At 33.7% G+C, this 20,917-nt stretch overlaps 1 protein-coding gene across 1 annotated transcript in view; it reads left to right on the top strand.

Annotated features, from left to right (window-relative positions):
* Positions 1-20,917, top strand: part of LOC126893338 (peptidylglycine alpha-hydroxylating monooxygenase) — a 102,718-nt gene that overhangs the window by 38,814 nt on the left and 42,987 nt on the right. The window contains exons 2-6 of the mRNA XM_050663398.1: positions 7,837-7,894; positions 11,938-12,025; positions 12,088-12,163; positions 16,833-16,959; positions 19,596-19,644. Of these exons, the coding sequence (XP_050519355.1) occupies positions 7,837-7,894; positions 11,938-12,025; positions 12,088-12,163; positions 16,833-16,959; positions 19,596-19,644 (398 nt within the window). The remainder of the gene's footprint in view (positions 1-7,836; positions 7,895-11,937; positions 12,026-12,087; positions 12,164-16,832; positions 16,960-19,595; positions 19,645-20,917) is intronic.

The following is a 20,917-nucleotide window of genomic DNA, read 5'->3' as shown; positions in this document are numbered from 1 at the left end:
CTTACCATTTTCACAATTAATTTTACAGTTAAAATAACAATAAATAAAAAATATTGTTCAATATTTTTTACACGAAAACAAACGTTTAAAATCAGGGCAGAACAAACCCAACGGATATTGCAATAATAGTCGTAGTCGTAGGTAATTATTAACACCAATATAAAATAAAATTTTAAACCTTTCACTGCAGGAAACCACCCGTTCACCAGTCACTGTAAATAATGTTTGTGCCTAATAAACGCATAGACGAGAAGGGAAAAGATACTCAAATCAAATACATAATCATAATTCATAGAGTATTATTTGTTTACTTAAGGGTAATTTTCATCAATTCCACTAAAAGATTCACTTTATATGAGTAAAACTGCTTGATCCAGCAAGTTGTGTTTTTGTTGGAGTAAAATTGCTAAGTTGCGTTTTATGGGTGTTAGTTTATGTTTCTACTCGTCAAGAGGTGTGATTTGATGTTTATTTGACTATTATGAGTGTCGCTTTAATTTACAACATAAATCGATTGGATGGTATGCCAAGCGTAATTCAATCTACTTCAAAGAAAAAAAATTAGAAAGGAACAACAAAATATTGTTGTCACAATATTTAAGTTCAACATTTTAGGACGGGAATAATTATTTTTTCAGTAATAACACAATATTTGATTTTTGAGATTTTTCTAGCTGTTCATGAAATAATTAAAATTGTATATAAAAAATGATTATCTCATTTAAAATAAATATGTCTTATTTACCAAACCTTCGGTTTGGCGACCCTTTGAGGTTACGCCCGCGTGCGCCGCACTCGTTACACGCCCGGTTACGGGGGTCCTGCTGGTCCTAATTATGGTAAGCCTATTTAAAGGGGACTTTTTGAACAGTAATCTGCAAAGAACCGAACCAGAATTTTTTTCATACGGGAGTGACCTCACAATATGGACTATTTCGTTATCGTCATAGTTCGTAGGCGGAGCGTCATGTGCAGAGCAAAATCAAGTCTGGATTTTATGCGAGTGGGTGGAAATCCAATAAAATCGCTCATTGTAATTGCTTGAATACGGTTCAACAATTGTTAGCCTATTCATTGGTTTTCTAATCTCCATTCACCCTATTTTTAATCGTTGAAGGACCCAGTATTTACGATAAAGACTCTTTGTCGTAAATACTTGTCAAAGAGTGTACATCGCCGCCGCCTACGAAAATTATAACTCCGAAAAATGCCGTTAAGAATAGAACTTTCAATGAACGCCGCGAAAAATATTATTTTCGATTATATGATTGTGAAAATTATAATCCCTAATAAAGTGTTAACGAAAAAATTTATTTTTTGAGGAGTATCAGCAAAAAACTCCATAAACATTTAAAAAATAAAAATGTAAAACGTGCAGTAAAGCTCAATATACAGCGTGTGGCAGCCAAATGGAATAAATTCAATAGTTCAAACACTAATTGTTTTTTTGAAAAATTCTGAGAGCTGTCGATTAGTATTTCAAATCTAAATTTTTTACATACAATAATAATTTATACAGGGTGTCCCTATTTAGAGATATGACGTCATCGTTCATTTTCTTAAATGGCAACACTGTTATTTTAATGGCTATTTAGATAGAGCGTGTAAAGTTATAAATAACTGCAAAATATCAAATTTTTATTTTCTAACATTTACAAGATAATAAAAAATAAAGTTATGTCTGTAATGTGGAATAAACTTAATAGTTCAAATAATAATTGTTTTTTTTTTTGAAAAATGTTCAGACCTGCCGATTAGTATTTCAAATCGAAATTTTTTACATACAAAATAATGATACAGGGTGTCCCAATTAGAGATTTAATGTTATTTTTTATTATCTTGTAAATGTTAAGGAATAAAAATTTAATATTTTGTAGTTATGTATAACTTTACACACCCTATCAAAATAGCTATTAAAATGACAGTGTTGCCATTTAAGAAAATCAACGATGACGTTATTTCTCTAAATTGGAACACCCTGTATACGTGATTATTGTATGAAAAAAATTTCCATTTGAAATACTAATCGACAGGTCTAATCATTTTTCAAAAAAACAATTATTATTTTTTGAACTACTGAATTTATTCCAAATTACAGACATAACTTTGTTATTTTTTATTATCTTGTAAACGGTAAGGAATAAAAATTTGATAATCCACAAGGAAGAACTTCCTGTAGTTGGCTGTATACCATTAATTACAAGTGAAATTTAATAAAAAATTTTCCTCTTGGTAAAAGGTATATTAGTTTAAAAAGCTCTAAAGGGCTACAAACATATAAACAAAACGTTTTCGCTCTGTAACAAGAGCATCATCAGTGTTACAAGAACATAGTGAGTCAGTCAAAAAATACAAGGTCAAAGCCTTTCAAAAAACAGACAAAAGTCTTATATAAATGAATACATCGAAAAATCCAAAGGATGGATAAAATTCCTAAGGATACGGCCCTAGGGCAACATATCACTCCCACACGTATTAAGTGGGTCAAAAGGTATTATTTATTAAGCGCAACATGCCTTGTAGGCCTAGGGCTAAAATGTTTACATTTCTGATTACATAAATAATATAATAAATAACTTAGTATAACTTACATAACTTATAAAACTTGTAAATTTTATTTAAATACACTTCAGTCTTTTTATACACTCCTTCACCACCTCTCTCCATCTCATTCTGTCCAATGCTAGTTCTTTCCATCTCTCAATGTTACTTTTCTTCAAGTCTTCATATACACTGTCCTTCCATCTTTTCCTTGGCCTGCCTTTCCTCCTCTTTTGTATTGGTCTTCGTGAGAGTACCATTTTTGGCATTCGTTTACTTCCCATTCTCTCTATGTGCCCCAAGTATCGTATTCTCTGTGCTTTGATCGTCGTCGTAATCGTTGGCTCTTGATATAGTTCTTCCAATTCTTTATTGGTTCTTCTTCTCCACTGACCTTCTATTTTCACACCTCCATATATTGCTCTTTGCATTTTTCTCTCCCATCTTTCTAATAGGTCTGTTTCTGACATTTTGAGCACCCATGTTTCACTTGCGTATGTTACTGTAGGTCTGATAACAGTCTTATAAATTCTTATTTTTGTTTTTCTTGATACGTATTTGGATTTCAATAACGTGCGTAATGCTCCATATTTTTTATTTCCTTTAGCTATTCTTGCCTTTATCTCCCCTTCTTCATGACCATTTTCATCTATTTTGGCTCCCAGGTAAATAATTTCTTTGGCTCTTTTGAACGAGTATGTTTTTTCTCCATCTATTTGTACTATGATGTTATTCTCTTTTTCTTTTTGGATCTCTCCCATTATCATATACTTTGTCTTTTCTTCATTTATTTTAAGTCCGAATTTTTTGGCTTCCGTTATTATGTTTTTCATTAACTTTTGTAGTTCTTTTTTGCTTGTTGCTAATAGCGTCAGATCATCTGCAAATGCTATGCATTGGTGGCCGTTTTTAAATATCGTTTCTTGCATGTTTATTCTGCTTTTCCTGATTATTCCTTCCAATGTTAGATTGAATGCCATTGTTGATAGTGGGTCTCCTTGTCGTAATCCTTCCTTGGTTTCAAACTTTTTGGATGTATACCCTTGCCAAGCTATTTCGTTTGTTGTGTTTTCCATCGTCATCTTTATCATCCTAACAATTTTACTTGGTATCCCCAGTTCTTTCATCAGTTCGTACATCTGCTGTCTATTTACTGTGTCGTAAGCCTGCCTAAAGTCTATGAACAAAGCATATAGTACTGTTTTATGTTCGTAACAGGTAGTCTGTATTTCTTTTAAGGCAAATATTTGGTCAGTCGTTGATCTGTTGTTTCTAAAACCTGCCTGGTATTCCCCCAGTATTTTTTCCGAATATTGACTTAGCCTTTTTCTTATACTTTGTGCCAAGATTTTGTAAACTATTTCTAATAGTGCGATGCCTCTGTAGTTTTAGCATAGCATTCTATCACCTTTTTTATGTATAGGGCATATTCTTGCTATGGTCCACTCTTCTGGCATTTTTTCTACGTCCCATATTCTTTTTATCAGGTCATATATCTCTTTCTGTAGTCTTTTCCCTCCTGATTTTATCATTTCGGCCGATATTTCTGTTATTCCTGGGCTTTTGTTATTTTTCAAGCTCTTTATTTCGTTCTTTATTTCTTGTTCTGTGGGTATTTCTATTGCTATCTGATCATCTTCAATTTCATGGCTTGTTTCCTTTTGTACTTCGCTCTTATTTAGCAGTTCTGTGAAATAGTTTTGCCAGTTTTCCATTATTTTTTCCGGCTCATTTAGCAACATCCCTTTATCATCTCTCATATATGGGTTGTTTTTTTGATATCCTCTTTCCATTTTTTTTGCTTCCTGGTAGAATGATCTTATTTCTTTTTTTTTGAAATTTTTCTTCTATTTCTTTCAGTTTGTTCTCATTGTATTTTCTCTTTTTGCTTCTACATTTTCTTTTCATGATTTGTCTCAATTCTCTGTATTCTTCTCTAGTGCTTTCTTCGTCATTTGTGAGATTTTTGAGTCTTACTTTTCTTATTGCTTCTGCTACTTCTTGACATTCTTCATCATACCAATCTTTTGTTTTGTGTTTTCTTTTGGTTTTCGCTAGGATTGCTTTACTTGTGTTCAGATTGCTTCTTTGATATTTTGCCATTGTTTGTCTGGGCTTGACGTTTCTTGTTCCCTGTTTAGTCTGTTGGTTATTCCCTGTTCATACTTCCTCTGTGTGTTGTTATCTTTTAGTAGTCCTATGTTGAATTGTTTTCCAATTTTTTCCGTTGTTTTATTGTTTCGCTTTATGTTATGCTCGATTTTGTATTCTGCTCTCACCAAGTAGTGGTCAGAGTTACAGTCCGCTCCTCTCATGCTCTTTACATTTATTACATTATTTGCATGCTTCTTCTCTATTAAAATATGGTCTATCTGATTTACTGTCTTCTTATCAGGGGAAATCCACGTTCCGTTATATATATATATATATATATATATATATATATATATATATATATATATATATATATATATATATATATATATATATATATATATATATATATATATATATCTTTTCGGCGTAATTGTGTGCTTCTTATCACCATTTGCCTTTCTGTTGCAAAGCCTATTATTCTTTGGCCATTATCGTTCGACACCTCATGCTTACTATATTTCCCTATTATGTGTTCGTATATATTCTCTCTTCCGACTTTGGCGTTGCAGTCTCCCATTATTATTTTGATGTCAACCCCTGGTAATTTATCATATTCTCTTTCCAATTGCTCGTAGAATTCATCTTTTTCTTCTTCTGTGGCATCTTCAATCGGTGCGTGTACATTTATTATACTTATGTTTCGTTTGTCCCCTTTTAATCTTATTGTGCATAATCTATCTGATATTGGTTGGAATGCCATTACTCTTTCCTTCCATTTTCGCTGTATTATAAAACCTGTTTCTAACCTTCTGGTTTCTCCCCCGCTTTTAAAAAATACCACGTCTTCTATTTCTACTATTTCTGTCTCCAATTGTTTTGTCTCTTGTAAAGCTATTATTTCTACATTATATCTTTTAATTTCTCTAATTAATTCTTTGAGTTTTCCTGTTTCGTATGTGCCTCTTACATTCCATGTACCCAAGTTGACTTTAGTTTTCTTTTTGTTATCTTTACTTATTTTCTTGTCCATTGCCTGCGTCGTTTCCGTCTTATTTATCTCTGTTGCAAACTGTATCTTGTCATTTTTCGGCTTTTCTTTTTTATTGCTGTCTTGATTTGTTTTATTTCCATAGTTCGTAATCCTCTTCTTTGCATTTTTTCGTCGTAATTTGTTTCCTTTCATTGCTATTGCTTAGTTTTTTGCTTTGGTCTCTACCACCAACGTTTGGTTCATTCCATCCCAGCGCCATATTTCATGATCGGCATATATTTTCTTATACCCTACTTTCACTTTTCTCCCTTCCTTTCTTAGTTCTTGCGCTTTTTGTCTGACACGTTTCTGTACAATTCTGTCGTTCTTTGATAGGTCATCGTTGATATTAACTGGACCTTCTTCTCGATTTCTCAATTTGATTTTGTTTCGCATGATTTTTCTTTATCTTCTTCCTTTTCAAGCTCAACCAAACAAACTTTTTCTCCTAACTTCAGAGCCTTCTCTATTTGTACATCTACTTCTAATTCTGTCTGCATAAAATTTTTCATTGCATGTTTTAGGATATCTGGGCCATTTGTATCTATGTTCAAACCCTGTATAATTATATTTTTCCGCCTTTTTTGATTTTCTAAACTTTCAAGCCGTTCTTCTATTTGATAAACTGCCTGTTTTAGTTTCGTGTTTTCTGCTCTTAATGTTGTATTCTCCTGGCGTAGCTCTCTTATTTCATCTCTATATTCTTTCTGCTCTCTACGCATCTCGCTAAGTTCTCTTGATTGTTCCTCGATTTTTAAACTTACTCCTGCCATCATTTCCATAATTTTTTGTACATTCTCCTCCATTTTCTCCTTTCTGTAGGAGGGAGATCTGCTTATTTTTCGACTTTTGTTAAAAGCCCGTTCCAATTCTTCCTCTTTTCTCTTCTTGTCGTTTTCGTCTGTCGTGGTACCGTCACTTTCTATTCGAAATAGCTCTTCGTATTTTTTATCTTCTCTGCTCATTACAACTGGTTCGTTTTACTGCGTTAAAGGTCTCTTTCGGACTATCTCCGCGGAAACTTAACCTTTATCAGTGTAACGTCCTACTTTTTTTCTTTGATAAAATTATATTGAAATTCTAATCGACAGGTCTAATCATTTTTCAAAAAAACAATTATTATTTTTTGAACTATTGAATTTATTCCAAATTACAGACATAACTTTGTTATTTTTTATTATCTTGTAAACGGTAAGGAATAAAAATTTGATAATCCACAAGGAAGAAGTTCCTGTAGTTGCTGAATTCTGCTAACTGACACCGTAGTATTCAATTGACCTTACCATGATCAAATATTCGTTTTATATATAATGTAATTTTCGTGTGAAAGTCCTTTGTGCTCGTTCTTGATGTTTAACTTTTCTGGATACAAAAATAACCAACAGCAAATTGAACAATTTTTTAAACAGACAGACAAGGTTTTTTCCAACCAATAAAAAACTACATAAGAAACAGAAGTATTTCATATCATAAATGGAACCCATCTCTCTTCATAGTGGTATTTTGACCTTTTTGACCATAGCTCCGAAGATGGCTTTATAAGCCGAAAGCGCTCAGCTAAGAATTATTAATTTTACACACTTCAAAAGTACACTTCTCCCCCTTTTACCTGTTGTCATAAGTGTGTACAAAAGTATTTCAGTCTTTACATTAAATAATTTATTATTGTATTGTACATTTGAAGATGTTAGGCGGCGCCTACCTTGCCTGCCCCGACGGGCCGCCCCTGGTTTAACCCTGTCAAATGCTTTCTTAAGGTCCACGAAACATAAATATGCCGGTTTGTTGTATTCTAACGATTTCTCTTGAACATGCCTCATTATAAATATAGCGTCAATGCATGATCTTCCCGACCTAAAACCTTGTTGTTCTTCTGCTAATGTAATAATTTCTTCAGTTTGTTTGTTATCACTTTGGTTGCTAATTTTACACAATTTTATCACTACGTGATGATGCTGATCAATATCCCCTCTCGCTTACAATGATGATGTGCCGAAATCAGAAAATCCGGATTCGCATCATTACTGTTTATCTTTCCAACTTTGTCTACCTTACACGATCATTATTAATGTCATTCTGATAAAGTAATGTAATTATTAATGACTGTGTAAGTGCCCTATCAGAGCTTTTATGTTTTAGTGTTAATAATAATTATTTTTTTGTTTCAGCCTGAATTGTACATATGTACTCCAGTTCGAATAGTGGACGACAAGAGTTTTTATATAGGTAAGCATAAAGAATTGGGTCACACTTTCTTCTATTGCTGTAATAATTTAATTTTAAATTATTTAAAACTTTTAAATAATCTGAATAAGGCGTTCACTTATGCTGGGGCCACAGTAACGAAACATGCCGCGTTGGACCTTCTCTGTAAATGGAAAATGACACGGCCGTCTATTTCTATGACCGGAATTCAATAGTGCCAACGGTCCCGTAGACAACTTAGTAATGGAAAATCTCTATAAAAAAATTGTTTCGGAAACTTAATCTCGTTTTCAATGATTCGTCTTGGTCGCTTTCGATGTTCTTAGTTTTTCTCGTTTAACTTCACAGTTCATCATCATCAGCCTCTCTCAATCCACTGCTGGACATAGGCCTCCCCTGTTTGTCTCCAAAATGTTCTATCCTGTGCTTTCTGTATCCAGTTTTTGTTGTCCTTCGTAAGTCGTCTTGCCATCGTGTTGGTGGTCTTCCTCTGCTACGTTTATCGGCTCTTGGTCTCCATTCAACTAGTTTGCGAGTCCATCTTCCGTCCTTCATTCTGGCAACGTGTCCAGCCCATTTCCATTGATCACAGTTCATATCGCTTTACAGTTATACAGGGTGTTTCATTAATAATTGTCCATATAGTAACTGGAGAAACCTTGGTACAAAATACAAGGATTTAACCTAAAACAGTTAAATAAAATGTGGTTCCTTACTGAGTTACAGGGTGTTTTATCTAAAAATTTAAAAATTATTTTTGCTCAGCATTTTAAAACTATTCGACGTATCCTTTTCATACTTAGCAGAAAGTGCGACTACTATACACCCTACTAAACTATGATAAACAAACGTTTCTAGCTACTACCAGAGACGTACGACAGGGGATAGTGAATGGTTGATCCTTCTCAAATTCTACGCCAGTGGAGGATATACTATTTTAGTGTCATTTTTAGATTCTCCAATACTTCCTACGTAAATAATATGCTCTTCATTGGTAACGATAAAGTCATTAGTTTTCGAGATATTTGAAGTTAAATATGAAACGGCACAGTTATTTTGATTAATTTATGAAAATAATATGATTCATATATGATACATGATAATAGGTACTGCTCACCCTACTAAATTACGATAAATAAACGTTTCTAGCTACCACTAGAGGCGTACGACAGGGGATAGTGGCTGGTTGACCCTTCCCAAATTCTACGCCACTGACGAAATTGCTATTTTAGTGTAATTTTTTGATTTTCCAATACTTTTTATGTAAATAATATACTCCTCATTCGTAACGATAAAATGATTAGTTTTCGAGATATTTGAAATTAAAAGTGAAGCGACACAATACATTATTCAAAATAACCGTGTCGTTTCATTTTTAACTTCAAAAATCTCGAAAACTAATGACTATATCGTTATGAATGAAGAGTATATTATTTTCATAGAAAGTATTGGAGAATCCAAAAATTGAACTAAAATAGCAATGCCGCCAGTGGCGTAGAATTTGGAAAGGGTCAACCATTCACTTTCCCCCGTCGTACGCCTCTGGTAATAGCCAAAAAAGTTTAACATAATTTTGTAGTTTGTACAGTACCTATACTTCCTGCCAAGTATGAAAAGGATACGTCGAATAGTTTTAAAATGCTAAGCAAAAATAGTTTTTAAATTTTTAGATAAAACACCCTGTAAGTTAGTAAGGAACCACATTTTATTTAAGTGTTTTAGGTTAAAGGCCGATTCTCATTAGACGTGCAAGGAATCGGCAAGGCACACGCTCGGCACGGGCAAGGTTTTCACAGCCAATTCACACTGAGACAGGCTTGCCCCGGGATAGTTGCTTTGTGTGCTTTGTGTAGTGAACAATGTTTAAAACGTCCACGCTAATAAAAATTGCTCTATTATTAGACGAAGAAACAGAAAATGAAAACAAATATTGCAGATACAGAAAAAGACGTTTTTGGGTGCATAAAATGCTAAAACAACGCAATGAAGAAGGAGAATTTGTAACGTTACACCCCGAACTTTTAGACGATCAGACAAAATTTTTTAAATATTACCGAATGACAATGGACGAATTTAGTAACTTATTGGCGCATATTGAGGGACCTCTTCAAAAACAAAATACTTCTTTCCGGGAATCCATTTCACCGATGCAAAAACTCGCAGTCTGCTTAAGGTATGTACCTACTGAAACTATTTATTGTCTCCACCATATTAAATTTTAATTTAGAATTGAAGAGGTATACTTATAATGATGAATTATTATAAACTGCTCGTCAAAAATTAGGGATATAAAAAATTATGCTGATTTTCCTAGTTGATTTATTCGCGAACAGACGGATTCCGTTATTTTTTTAATATTTTAGATTTTTCTTTAGTATTTACATAGTTTTGCAAAGGTTTACTCAAACTTATTTTTTGTACTTATTCCGGGTGGAAGAAAAGAAATATGTTTCTTATGTTAAGTTTGAGACACCCTGTAGGGAGGACGAGGTACAAATTTGTGAGTATACATGAGAATCGTATTGTAGTCTTATGTTTTGTGAACATGTTGTTTGAATGTCCCTGATATCTTTAGAAACAAAAAAATAGACGGGTTGGTAATATAACATGTGTTTTACCCGAAACAAAAGTTTGAGACACTTTGTATGGAGGAAAAGGCACAAAGGTGAGTATACGTCGACATTATGTTGTAGTCTCACATTTTCTGAATATTGTAGTTTTTAATTTCTCTGATATCTTTAATAACAAAGAAACTAGACGGTATTACTCTTTAATGTGTGTTTCTATGTTTAACATATGTGACGCATGTCGTCAGTTAAAAAACATATTAAAGAGTAATACCGTCTAGTTTCTTTGTTATTAAAGATATCAAAAAAATAAAAAAAAATAAATATTCACAAAATATGAGACTACAACATAACATCGAGGTCTACTGTATACTCGCCTTTGAGCCTTTTCCTCCTTTCAAGGTGTCTCAAACTTTTGATTCGGTTAAAACGCATGTTACAATTACAAATCTGTCTATTTTTTTGTTTCTAAAGATACCAGGGACATTCAAAAAACAAAATGTTCATAAAACATAAGACTACGATACGATTCCAACGTATACTAAAATTTGTATCTCGTCGTTCCTACAGGGGGTCACAAATTTAACATAAGAAAAACATTTCTTTTCTTCCACCTGGTATAAGTACAAAAAAAAAGTTTGAGTAAACCTTTGCATGACTGTGTAAATACTAAAGAAAAATCTAAAATAATAAAAAAATACCGGAATCGGTTAATCTGTTCACGAAAAAATCAAGTATGAAAATTTAGCATACTTTTCTATATCCCCAACTTTTGACGAGCAGTTTATTTGGGTTAATTATAGTTTTTAATTTGTATCCATTTGTATGCAAATGGATTCCATTTGACCAAGATAAAGAAGCATGGAAGAAGGAGGAGGAGGCCTATCTCCAAGGATGGATGTTTAGAGTTTTTATCTTCCACACATTTTAAAAAATACTTTTATTTTTTTTTAATATTTAAATGTTTTTATATTTTCAAAATAAACTATATTCTATAAGTAACATATAAAAAAATCTCGAGGTATCTACCATTAAAAAAACTAAAAAATATACTATATTCTAACTTACTACGTTGTAACTAAAATAACCACGATTGCAGATTGCTTGCCGGTACGAGATTCACACTGTAGTGACCTTCACGGCACATGCTAGGCAAAGATTGTTTCGAAAAGAACGTCGCATGCAAAGCCCGTCGCTTGCCGGTGCCTTGCACGCATAGTGTGAATTACATCCCGTGCAGTGCATAAGATTTTATGTAAAATGTATTTTGCCGAGCCGATGCCTTGCCCATGCCGAGCACTTGCCTTGCGCTATAATGAGAATCAGTCTTAAATCTTCGTATTTTGTGCTAAGGTTTCTCCAGTTACTATATGGACAATTATTAATGAAACACCCTGTATTCACAGATCACTTCACAGTTATATGTGACTATATTATATACTAACAATATATTGTTTTTACGAAATTGGTGTTAAGTTGATCTTTTTATTGTTTCAGTGGGGTTTGAGCCCAATGCCACGATGAACGTTGCCCATCATATGTTGCTATTTGGATGCACTACACCGGGCTCCGACGATGAACAATGGTATAACAATGTCTACTATATTTCAGTGGTATTAAATGTATAACGAGTATATTTTTTATTAGGGACTGCGGGGAAATGGCGGCTACAGAAACATATGGTCCCTTGAAGAAATCAACTTCTTGTTTAGACGGAAATCACGTAAGTTTTATGCTCTTTTTTGTTTATGTACCTACTCGTAAGTTGTTACGGGATATACAATTTATATAATACGTAGGGTCAATAAGTTCCGGGCCTAACCATGAGATGGCGACTCCAACGAATTTTCCATTTGACATTTGATTTCGATAGTCCTAACCGTCAAAGATCATTCTTAAACGCATTTACCAAACACTTGAAAATACAATTGACATGGATATTGACGAAACCCAATTTGGATTCTGTAGAGGCGTAGGTACCCGTGAAGCTCTCTTTGCATTTAACGTACTAATCCAGAGGTGCTTGGATGCGAACCAAGATATGTACGTCTGTTTCATAGATTACAACAAGGCTTACGATAAAATCCGCCACAAAGAGCTAATGGACGTTCTCAAAGAAAAACATTTACAACACAATGGCCTTCGAATTATAACAAATCTATATTATAAACATCAGGCACACATACGCATTAGTGAACACATATCAGAAGAGTTCGAAATTAAAAGAGGAGTGCAACAGGGGTGTGTATTGTCACCACTACTATTCAATGCATACTCTGAAGAAATTATGAAAAGAGCTCTCGAGGTAGAAACAGCAGGAATAAAGGTCAATGGAACACCAATTAACAATATTAGATATGCGGACGATACTATCATAATAGAGGACCACCTCCAAGACCTCCAAAAGCTAATAAACAAGATAGTTGAGTATGGAGAAGAATATGGATTATCAATAAACATCAAGAAAACCAAACTTATGAGGATCAAAAACCCCAAATAGTGATGAAAGCCTGACAATTAACGGTAAAACTTTAGAACAAGCTGAAAACTACAACTATCTTGGCACCATAATTAATCACACAAACGATTACTCCAAAGAAATCAAAGTTCGAATAGAGAAAGCACGAACAAACTTCAATAAAATGAGAAAGGTACTTTGTGCAAGACAACTCACATTAGACTTGAGATTTGGGATGGCAAGGTGTTATATTTTCTCGACTCTGCCTTACGGGATAGAAGCATGGACACTTAACGCGTCGACTGCTAAAAAGTTGGAAGCATTTGAACTGTTGGTGTATAGAAGAATCCTGAAGATATCATGGACCGAGCGTTTAACAAACAACGAAGTCACGAGAAGAGTCAAAAAGAGAATAGAAATATTGGAAACCATCAAGATACGAAAGCTGCATGACTTGGGGCATGTTATGCGTAATGAGAGATACAACATACTTCAATTAATTATACAAGGGAAAATTCAGGGCAAAAGAAGTGTAGAAAGGAGAAGAATCTCATGGTTGCGTAACTTGAGGGAATGGTACGGATGCACATCAATCGAACTATTCAGAGCAGCAGCATCTAAGATCAGAATAGCCATGACAATTGACAACCTCCGTCACGGAGATGGCACGTATAGAAGAAGAGGCTGAAAATAATTAGAGTGTATTTAGAGACAAGGGCTCCAAAGCCTTCAAGCTCCAAGATCTTCAAAGCATACTGAACGTTACAAAATGTTATTCGTTGTCATTCGAATTATTCTTTACAGAGTTACAGTGTTTGAAGTGACGCTACTTTTGTGATTTTTATAAACAATGGATTCAAAGCAATTTCGTGTGTTGATTTATTACTGTTATTTGATGAGAAAAATACAGTCCAAACTGAGCAATGGCTCAAAAAGTACTACCGAGTGTTTCCCAAAAACATCGATAAAATGCTGAACATCATTATGGAAAACTGCAAAGTGAAGTTGCAAGAGATAGCTGACACTCTAAAATTATCAAAGGGTAGCATTTTGACTATTATTCATGAACATGATCTACTTCGTAGAGCATGTAGAGCTAGTGGAACGAAGTAGAGATAGTGGAAAAATAAATATACCTTGGACACGAAGTAAAGATCACAAGAGACAACCAAACATGCGAATTACGAAGAAGAATAAACCTAGCATGGGCAGCCTATGGAAAAGTCAAAGACATCTTTTTAAAAGCGAAATACCAATTTCTTTAAAACGTAAAACATTTGACCAATGTATGTTGCCTGTGATGACTTATGGTGCCGAAACTTTGACATTGACAGCTACAACTTCTAAAATGCTGCAAATAGCTCAGAGGAAAATGGAAAGGTCAATGCTGAGTATATCGCTTCGTGACTGAGTTAGAAATGAAGACTTAAGACGAAGAACAGGAGTTACCGATGTAATTTCCCGAATTGCCACCCTGAAATGGAACTGGGCCGGACACGTCGCCCGAATCAGTGATGGGAGGTGGACGAAGAGATTACTTCAGTGGAGGCCGAGATTAGACAAAAGAAGTAGAGGAAGACCACCTACTCGTTGGACTGACGATCTCAAGAAAATGTCAAGAGATTGGATGCAAAGTGCTCAAAATAGAGCACAATGGACAAAAATGAGGAAGGCCTATGTCCAGCAGTGGACGCAAAGGACTGAATGATGATGATGATGACATGAACATGTGGCTACGAGAAAGCTGTTTTCCAAATGCGTGCCGCGTTTTCTCACACCAAAGCAAAAACACCAAGGACTTTATGAATCCCGGCGCTGTTTGGACATGTTTAATCGGAATAAGTTTGTGATTGCGTCGATATGTCACATTGGATGAAATATGGATCCACCACTTCATTCCGGAATCAAATCGGCAGTCATCTAAGTGGACAGCACCCGGAGAAAACAGTCCAAAGCAACTAAAGTCGCAACAAACCATCGGAAAGGTTGAACTGTATTTTGGGACCCACAATGAATTATTTTCGTTGAATATTTGCAACATCAGCAAGGATTCAGAGAAGGCAGATCCACTACAGATGCGATCCACACAGTTACACAAACAATCGAAAAATGCCACGAACACAACATAGAACTCCACATCCCCTCCGTAGACTTCAGACAAACCTTTGTATTGGAAGAAATAAATTATTTATTAAAAATTAATCAGATTAACAAAAATTACCATGGATGGATCTCGAGCTAAAGTAACAACAGAAGAAGGTAGCACAAAATCAATTGCAATAGAAACAGGAGTACGACAAGGCGATTCCCTGTCAACCACATTATTCAACGTAGGAGTAGAAGGAACAGTCAATGCCAGAAGAATTAAAGGAACTATAGTCAACTCCTCAACACAAATAGTTGCAGATGATTTAGTTCTTATGGGAAGAGACAAGGACAGATTAAAAGAAGCAGTAACAATCCTGACAAAAGAAGCACGGAAAAGAGGTCTAGAAATTAACGAAGGAAAAACAAAACATCTACTCTGCTCTAGAAGAGAAGATAACAGGACGAGTGAAATCAAAATAGAAAACTACACTTTTGAAAGAGTCCTACAATTTAAATATTTGGGAGTAATAGTGAATGGCCTAAACAAGAGAAGTGAAGAAATAACGGAACGAATACTAGCAGGCAACAAAACATACTGGAGATATCATAGGCTTATGAAGGACAAGAACTTATCCAGAAATACAAAATTGAAAATATACAGAGTTGCACTCAGACCAGTAGTTACATACGCAGCTGAGACAATGTGCCTCACGGAAAAAGATGAAGAAAAATTGAGAATATTCGAAAGAAAAATCCTCAGACGGATCATGGGCCCGATAAGAATGGACAACGGAGAAATGAGAAGAATGAACCATGAACTAAGAGACATGATGAAGGGAGAAGATATAGTTAAATTGATTAAAGCACAGAGGCTGAGATGGCTGGGACACATACAGAGAAGGAAAAACGACCTACTGATTAAGAAGATCACCAGATGGAAACCAGATACTGAAAGACCAAGGGGAAGACCCAGATAGAGATGGGAGGACCAGGTCATGAGAGATATCAAAATTCTGAAAGTGAGAAACTGGAGGGAACTATGCACATATCGAAATGAGTGGAAGAAAATTGTAACTAAAGCCAAGTCATACAACAAACTTTGACAACATACAAGTGGAATGCGGAGTGATTCACCGCAATAAGCGAATCAGAAAGCTCTAAGTAAGAGCGGCAAACATTCCACCCAGAATGAAAAGCCCTGATGATGATTTGAAACATGGAGAAACAATCAACTACTATCAATAGACTACTATATTGGTTTATTGGAGTGTTTAAAGACCGAAATCGCAAAGAAAAGGCCTAATTTGTTCAAGAAAAAATTGTTGTTTCACCAAAACAAAGCAACGCACCGTGTTACAAAAACAATGGCAAAAATTCACGAATTCACGACCCATAATATATCATGTTTCTTTCTTGCTACCCTTATTAAGGGCTCTACTGAAAAGTCACTAAAACCAGATTCATTCGAGTCTGAACATCCAACGATACAACACACATGTATAACCTTTTTATTTTTCAACACTGTTAGTTCTAAGTTTAATCTGATAGTCGATAAAAGTTACGTTTAAATTAAAAAATATTAACTAGTGTGTTAGTGATTTACAACATACGAACATACCCCACTTTAACAACTATAGCAATAGGTATCGAGAGAGCCTCCTCTGTGTGTCTTAAAAACGTGATGGAGATAAGTTTAGTACATACTCATATTACGATGCGATTTGATGGTCTTTAATGACATTAGACCTATGATTGAAATAAACAGTAGGCCGATCAAATAAACTATTTTGAATTGTAAAAATAAAATTGTTCCAGAGTAACATAACTAAAATTTGATATTTTACAGGTACTATATGCCTGGGCGAGAGACGCCAAAACATTAACTCTTCCACACGATGTCGGATTCCAAGTGGGCAAGGGAACTGATATACAATACCTGGTACTACAAGTCCATTACACAAAGAAATTTTCAGGTAAAACAATCTTGTGTTTCTAATTTAGCTATTGCGTCAAATGTATTGCTTACCTAGATGATAATGAAACAATTTGATAAGCGAAACACCGAATAAAACTACTAATTCCATGCACCTTTTTGTACATTCTCTAAAAGTCTAACAACACTTAAGAAACGAAGAATAATGATACAGTTATGCAACATTACATACCCGTTCATGTAATAATCTATCAAATTACGTTTTCCATCTCTTTTTGACATCCTTTTCGTGGATTAGTTGATCGTATAGATTTGTATAAGCTTCTGCTTTAGCTTTTGCTACTGCTACTTTCGCTTCCTTTTTGGTAGCCATATAGTTTTGAAGATCTGTGTCCGACCTATTTTCTTGTCACTGTTTATATAATTTTCTCTTCTCTTTTATTTTCTCTTACACTCCTTTTGACTACCACTAGTCTCTTTATTCTCAAACTTCTTTCCTGACGTTTTTCCAAGTATTTCTAAAGCAGTATCTCTAATGATACTGGCCTATCTCTAATGTTACTGACCATCTTCCTCCAAATTGTATTAGTGATTCCTTTCATGTTCCAACACGTTTTTTCTACTATTCTTTCCCCGAATAGACCTTCTTTCTCATCTTTTAACATCCACCACTTGATTTTTTGTGATTCTCTCGGATATTTGGATTAGTTTCGCTGTTTACTTCGACGCCCAGGGCAAGCAACTTATGTTGTTGACTTACTGTCTCACTAACTATTACTTTGCAGTCCTTACATTCATGTATATCTTCTTTTCTTATCATGAAATAATCTATTTGGGTGTTTGTTTCCATTTTTATAAGTATATAAGTTGAGTTTCTCTGTTTTGAACGAATGAATTTAAACATCGTCATATCGGACTTGTGGGGCATCCTAAATAAATTAGAATAATGTTACATGTTTAATTATTTATTTATTAACTTTATTTTAATTGAAAACACTTAATTTATTAGTCTTTATTCATAATTTATTTACATATCCTTATTTATACTAAAAACATATATGTACACCTGGTTCCAAAAAAAACTGATACGACTCTTGAAGCGTATTTTGTAGAAAATTGAGCAGTGTATTTTGAAGGATAAATACTAAATATTTACATACTGTCAATGTCACTGCCAAATCTTAAAATTTGTCAGATAGCTTATTCTGTTCCACGGTTATTAGACTTTATTATAAATCTTTATTATTAGGAATACTTTCTCCGCAGCTGAGGGTATCTTATCAACTGTATTGTTTTTAAACAATAGATGATAAAATAAAAATATTGACAGTTCAAAAATGTGAACATTATTGCATTGTGTGTGGCCTAAGTTTGGGCTGAAAACTTAAATGTATTACATTTTTACAAAATTTTGGAATATGTTTAATTATGTAGACCAATTTTAACAGTTGTTTTCAATACTCTACAAATAGTTTCTAATGTCTTTTGATGTCAAATAATTAGGGAAGCTGGAATTCAACAGTTTAGAATTTTACATTGAGTTAATGCAAAATTGTGACGCATGTCAAAATTCTCAATGTATTTTAATTGTAGGTATTCATTTTTTCGAATCCTGAGAAAACTAATAAATATTTATGAAAAATTTAAGCTCCGAATGAAAGACTATATTATTACCGAGGGCTGAAAGTCCCTGAAAACTTCTATAATATTTATTTTAATAAGTTACAGGGCTGAAAATAAAAGAGAAGTGTGATATTTAATTTCAAATATTTCATTCAATAGAAACTGATTGTTTATTCTAAGGGGCTTTCCGCCCTCGGTAATAATGTAATCTTTCATCCTGCGTTTAAATTTTTCTAAAATACTTATTAGTTTTTTCATGATTCGAAAAAAATCATATTACGATTCAAATGACAGTACTCTCGTAACGTAATCCACGTTTGTTGTGTATTTGTTGTATAATTTGTTGTATAATCCACGTTTACAATAATTATGTGATCTATTTGATGTAAAAACTATCATTTATAATATACTCTTTATAAAATACAGGAATTCAAAATAATATAAACATTTAGACCTTAATAATTAGTACAATTTATGAATTAACATAATATGTAATCAGTTGCTTATTGTTTGTTTATTTTATTATTTGTCTGTCATAATAAATATAATGTCAGATCAATCAAATACACTGCTCAACATGATCAAATCTTACTAAGAGTCGTATCAGTTTTTTTAGGAACCGGCTGTACATACAATTATTTTGTACAATTTATTTTCGACATTTATTTACATTTATAACCCGCGACATCAAGATAATAACTGAGTCCTTTTCATACAAATTCTCTTATTTATATTATTTGATGCCGGTTCTGGGATTTTCGTTTGAGACGACGACGGTTAATATGGTAATGCTTTTGGTCTTTTCGACGCTAACGTCGAAGATGACGAATCAGTAGACCCTAACGACCTGAAAACAGGTACTTGACGGTTGTTTCTGAACTAGTGGTCATTTACAGGTGACTAACGCAACAATAATAAATATAGGTAATCCACATGTAGATCTAGTTGAACGGTCAGTGTATTTACCGAAATTTGCACCAAATTTCGGCAAATGAACTATTTGATTTTACTTATGTGGGGTAAATATAAAACGAACTTTTTGGACGTTTTCAGAGGGACAGACTGATAATTCTGGATTGTTTCTAATGTACACTGAGGAACCGTAAGTAGGTTTGTGCATGGTGCTTCCGTTTCTACCACTTGGTGTTGTGATCTTTTTTATTATTTTGGCACTGGCAGCACCCTTTTTAACACTTTTGTTTTTTTAATAGGTATGGTTATTGTTTCGCACCTTTATCAATTATTGACAAAGAATGTAATTTAAGGCATAAAAATAGTTACTGTGATTACCGGGATCACAAGAAACTTTTTGGACCAGAAATATTGTATTAATTTATATTTGAATAATATCACCACTTTTTTAATTCGTATTATTATTTCTTCACAATTTTCAGCAGAGCGCATTGTCTTAGGTTCCACTAGTACTTTTGCTTTTCTTATTCTGAACTTTCTCAGTGAAAAGTAAAGTCAAAAAGAATGTAAAAATTATCAAAAAAGGTTAGAAAAATTGTCAACTACAAAATAAAACACTACTTACCTCAAGAAGTTTTAGATGGTATAAATGAATTTATGAACAGAAACATCAAATTTAATAGACAACAGACATTATAAAAACACTCCTTTCCATTTAAGCTGAGACTGACATGACAGAACGGAAGTCAAGAATTGCCAGCTGACAAATATATTTTGTCGCTTGCAGTTAACTGAAAAATTAAACATGATATTTAGTCGATAAAATAATTGAGGCCAACTATGTTTAGAAAAAACATAGCAAAACAAAACCGATAGTTGAGAAATGAATAAAATCAACAGCAATTGGAACAAAATAATTATTTAAATAAAATTAATAAACACGTAACGTTACAACACTGGGTAGGTGATCAGCAGAAGAAGGCAAAAGAAGATAGAAAGTAAGGTAAAAATGATGAAAAAACAAATTAGAAATTGAAAAAGAAATCTGAACCTGAGTTTTTTTCATTTTGAGGAAAGAAGGACATGGACAACGACCGGATTAATGTGAAAACAGCTACAACTTTCACTAAAGCGTACACTAGATAACATGGTTCTGGCCTTATTTATGTGGTAAACTAGTCCGCAGTGTCTTACTGCTTAATATTTTTTAAAATTGGAAAAAATTCTTTGTAAAAGGTTAAAATTTTATTAAAATCCCTTTAAAGGGCTACATCACAACAAAACGATTTCGATTTTTATAAAAAATCATCATCAGTGTTAGATAAACTGGATGCTAGCTGAGCCACGAAAGAAAAAGTTGCCATTAAGTCATTGAAATGTAAATAACTCAATTTGGATCCCACATGTTGGGAAATTTCAATACATTACCTTAGGACATTATCCTAGTTGCCATGTGAACATCA

Source organism: Diabrotica virgifera, chromosome 10 (assembly GCF_917563875.1).
Source record: "Diabrotica virgifera virgifera chromosome 10, PGI_DIABVI_V3a".
In the NCBI taxonomy this organism is placed as follows: domain Eukaryota; kingdom Metazoa; phylum Arthropoda; class Insecta; order Coleoptera; family Chrysomelidae; genus Diabrotica; species Diabrotica virgifera.
Note: the sequence above shows the minus strand (reverse complement) of the source record. Positions and strands in the feature narration are given on the sequence as shown.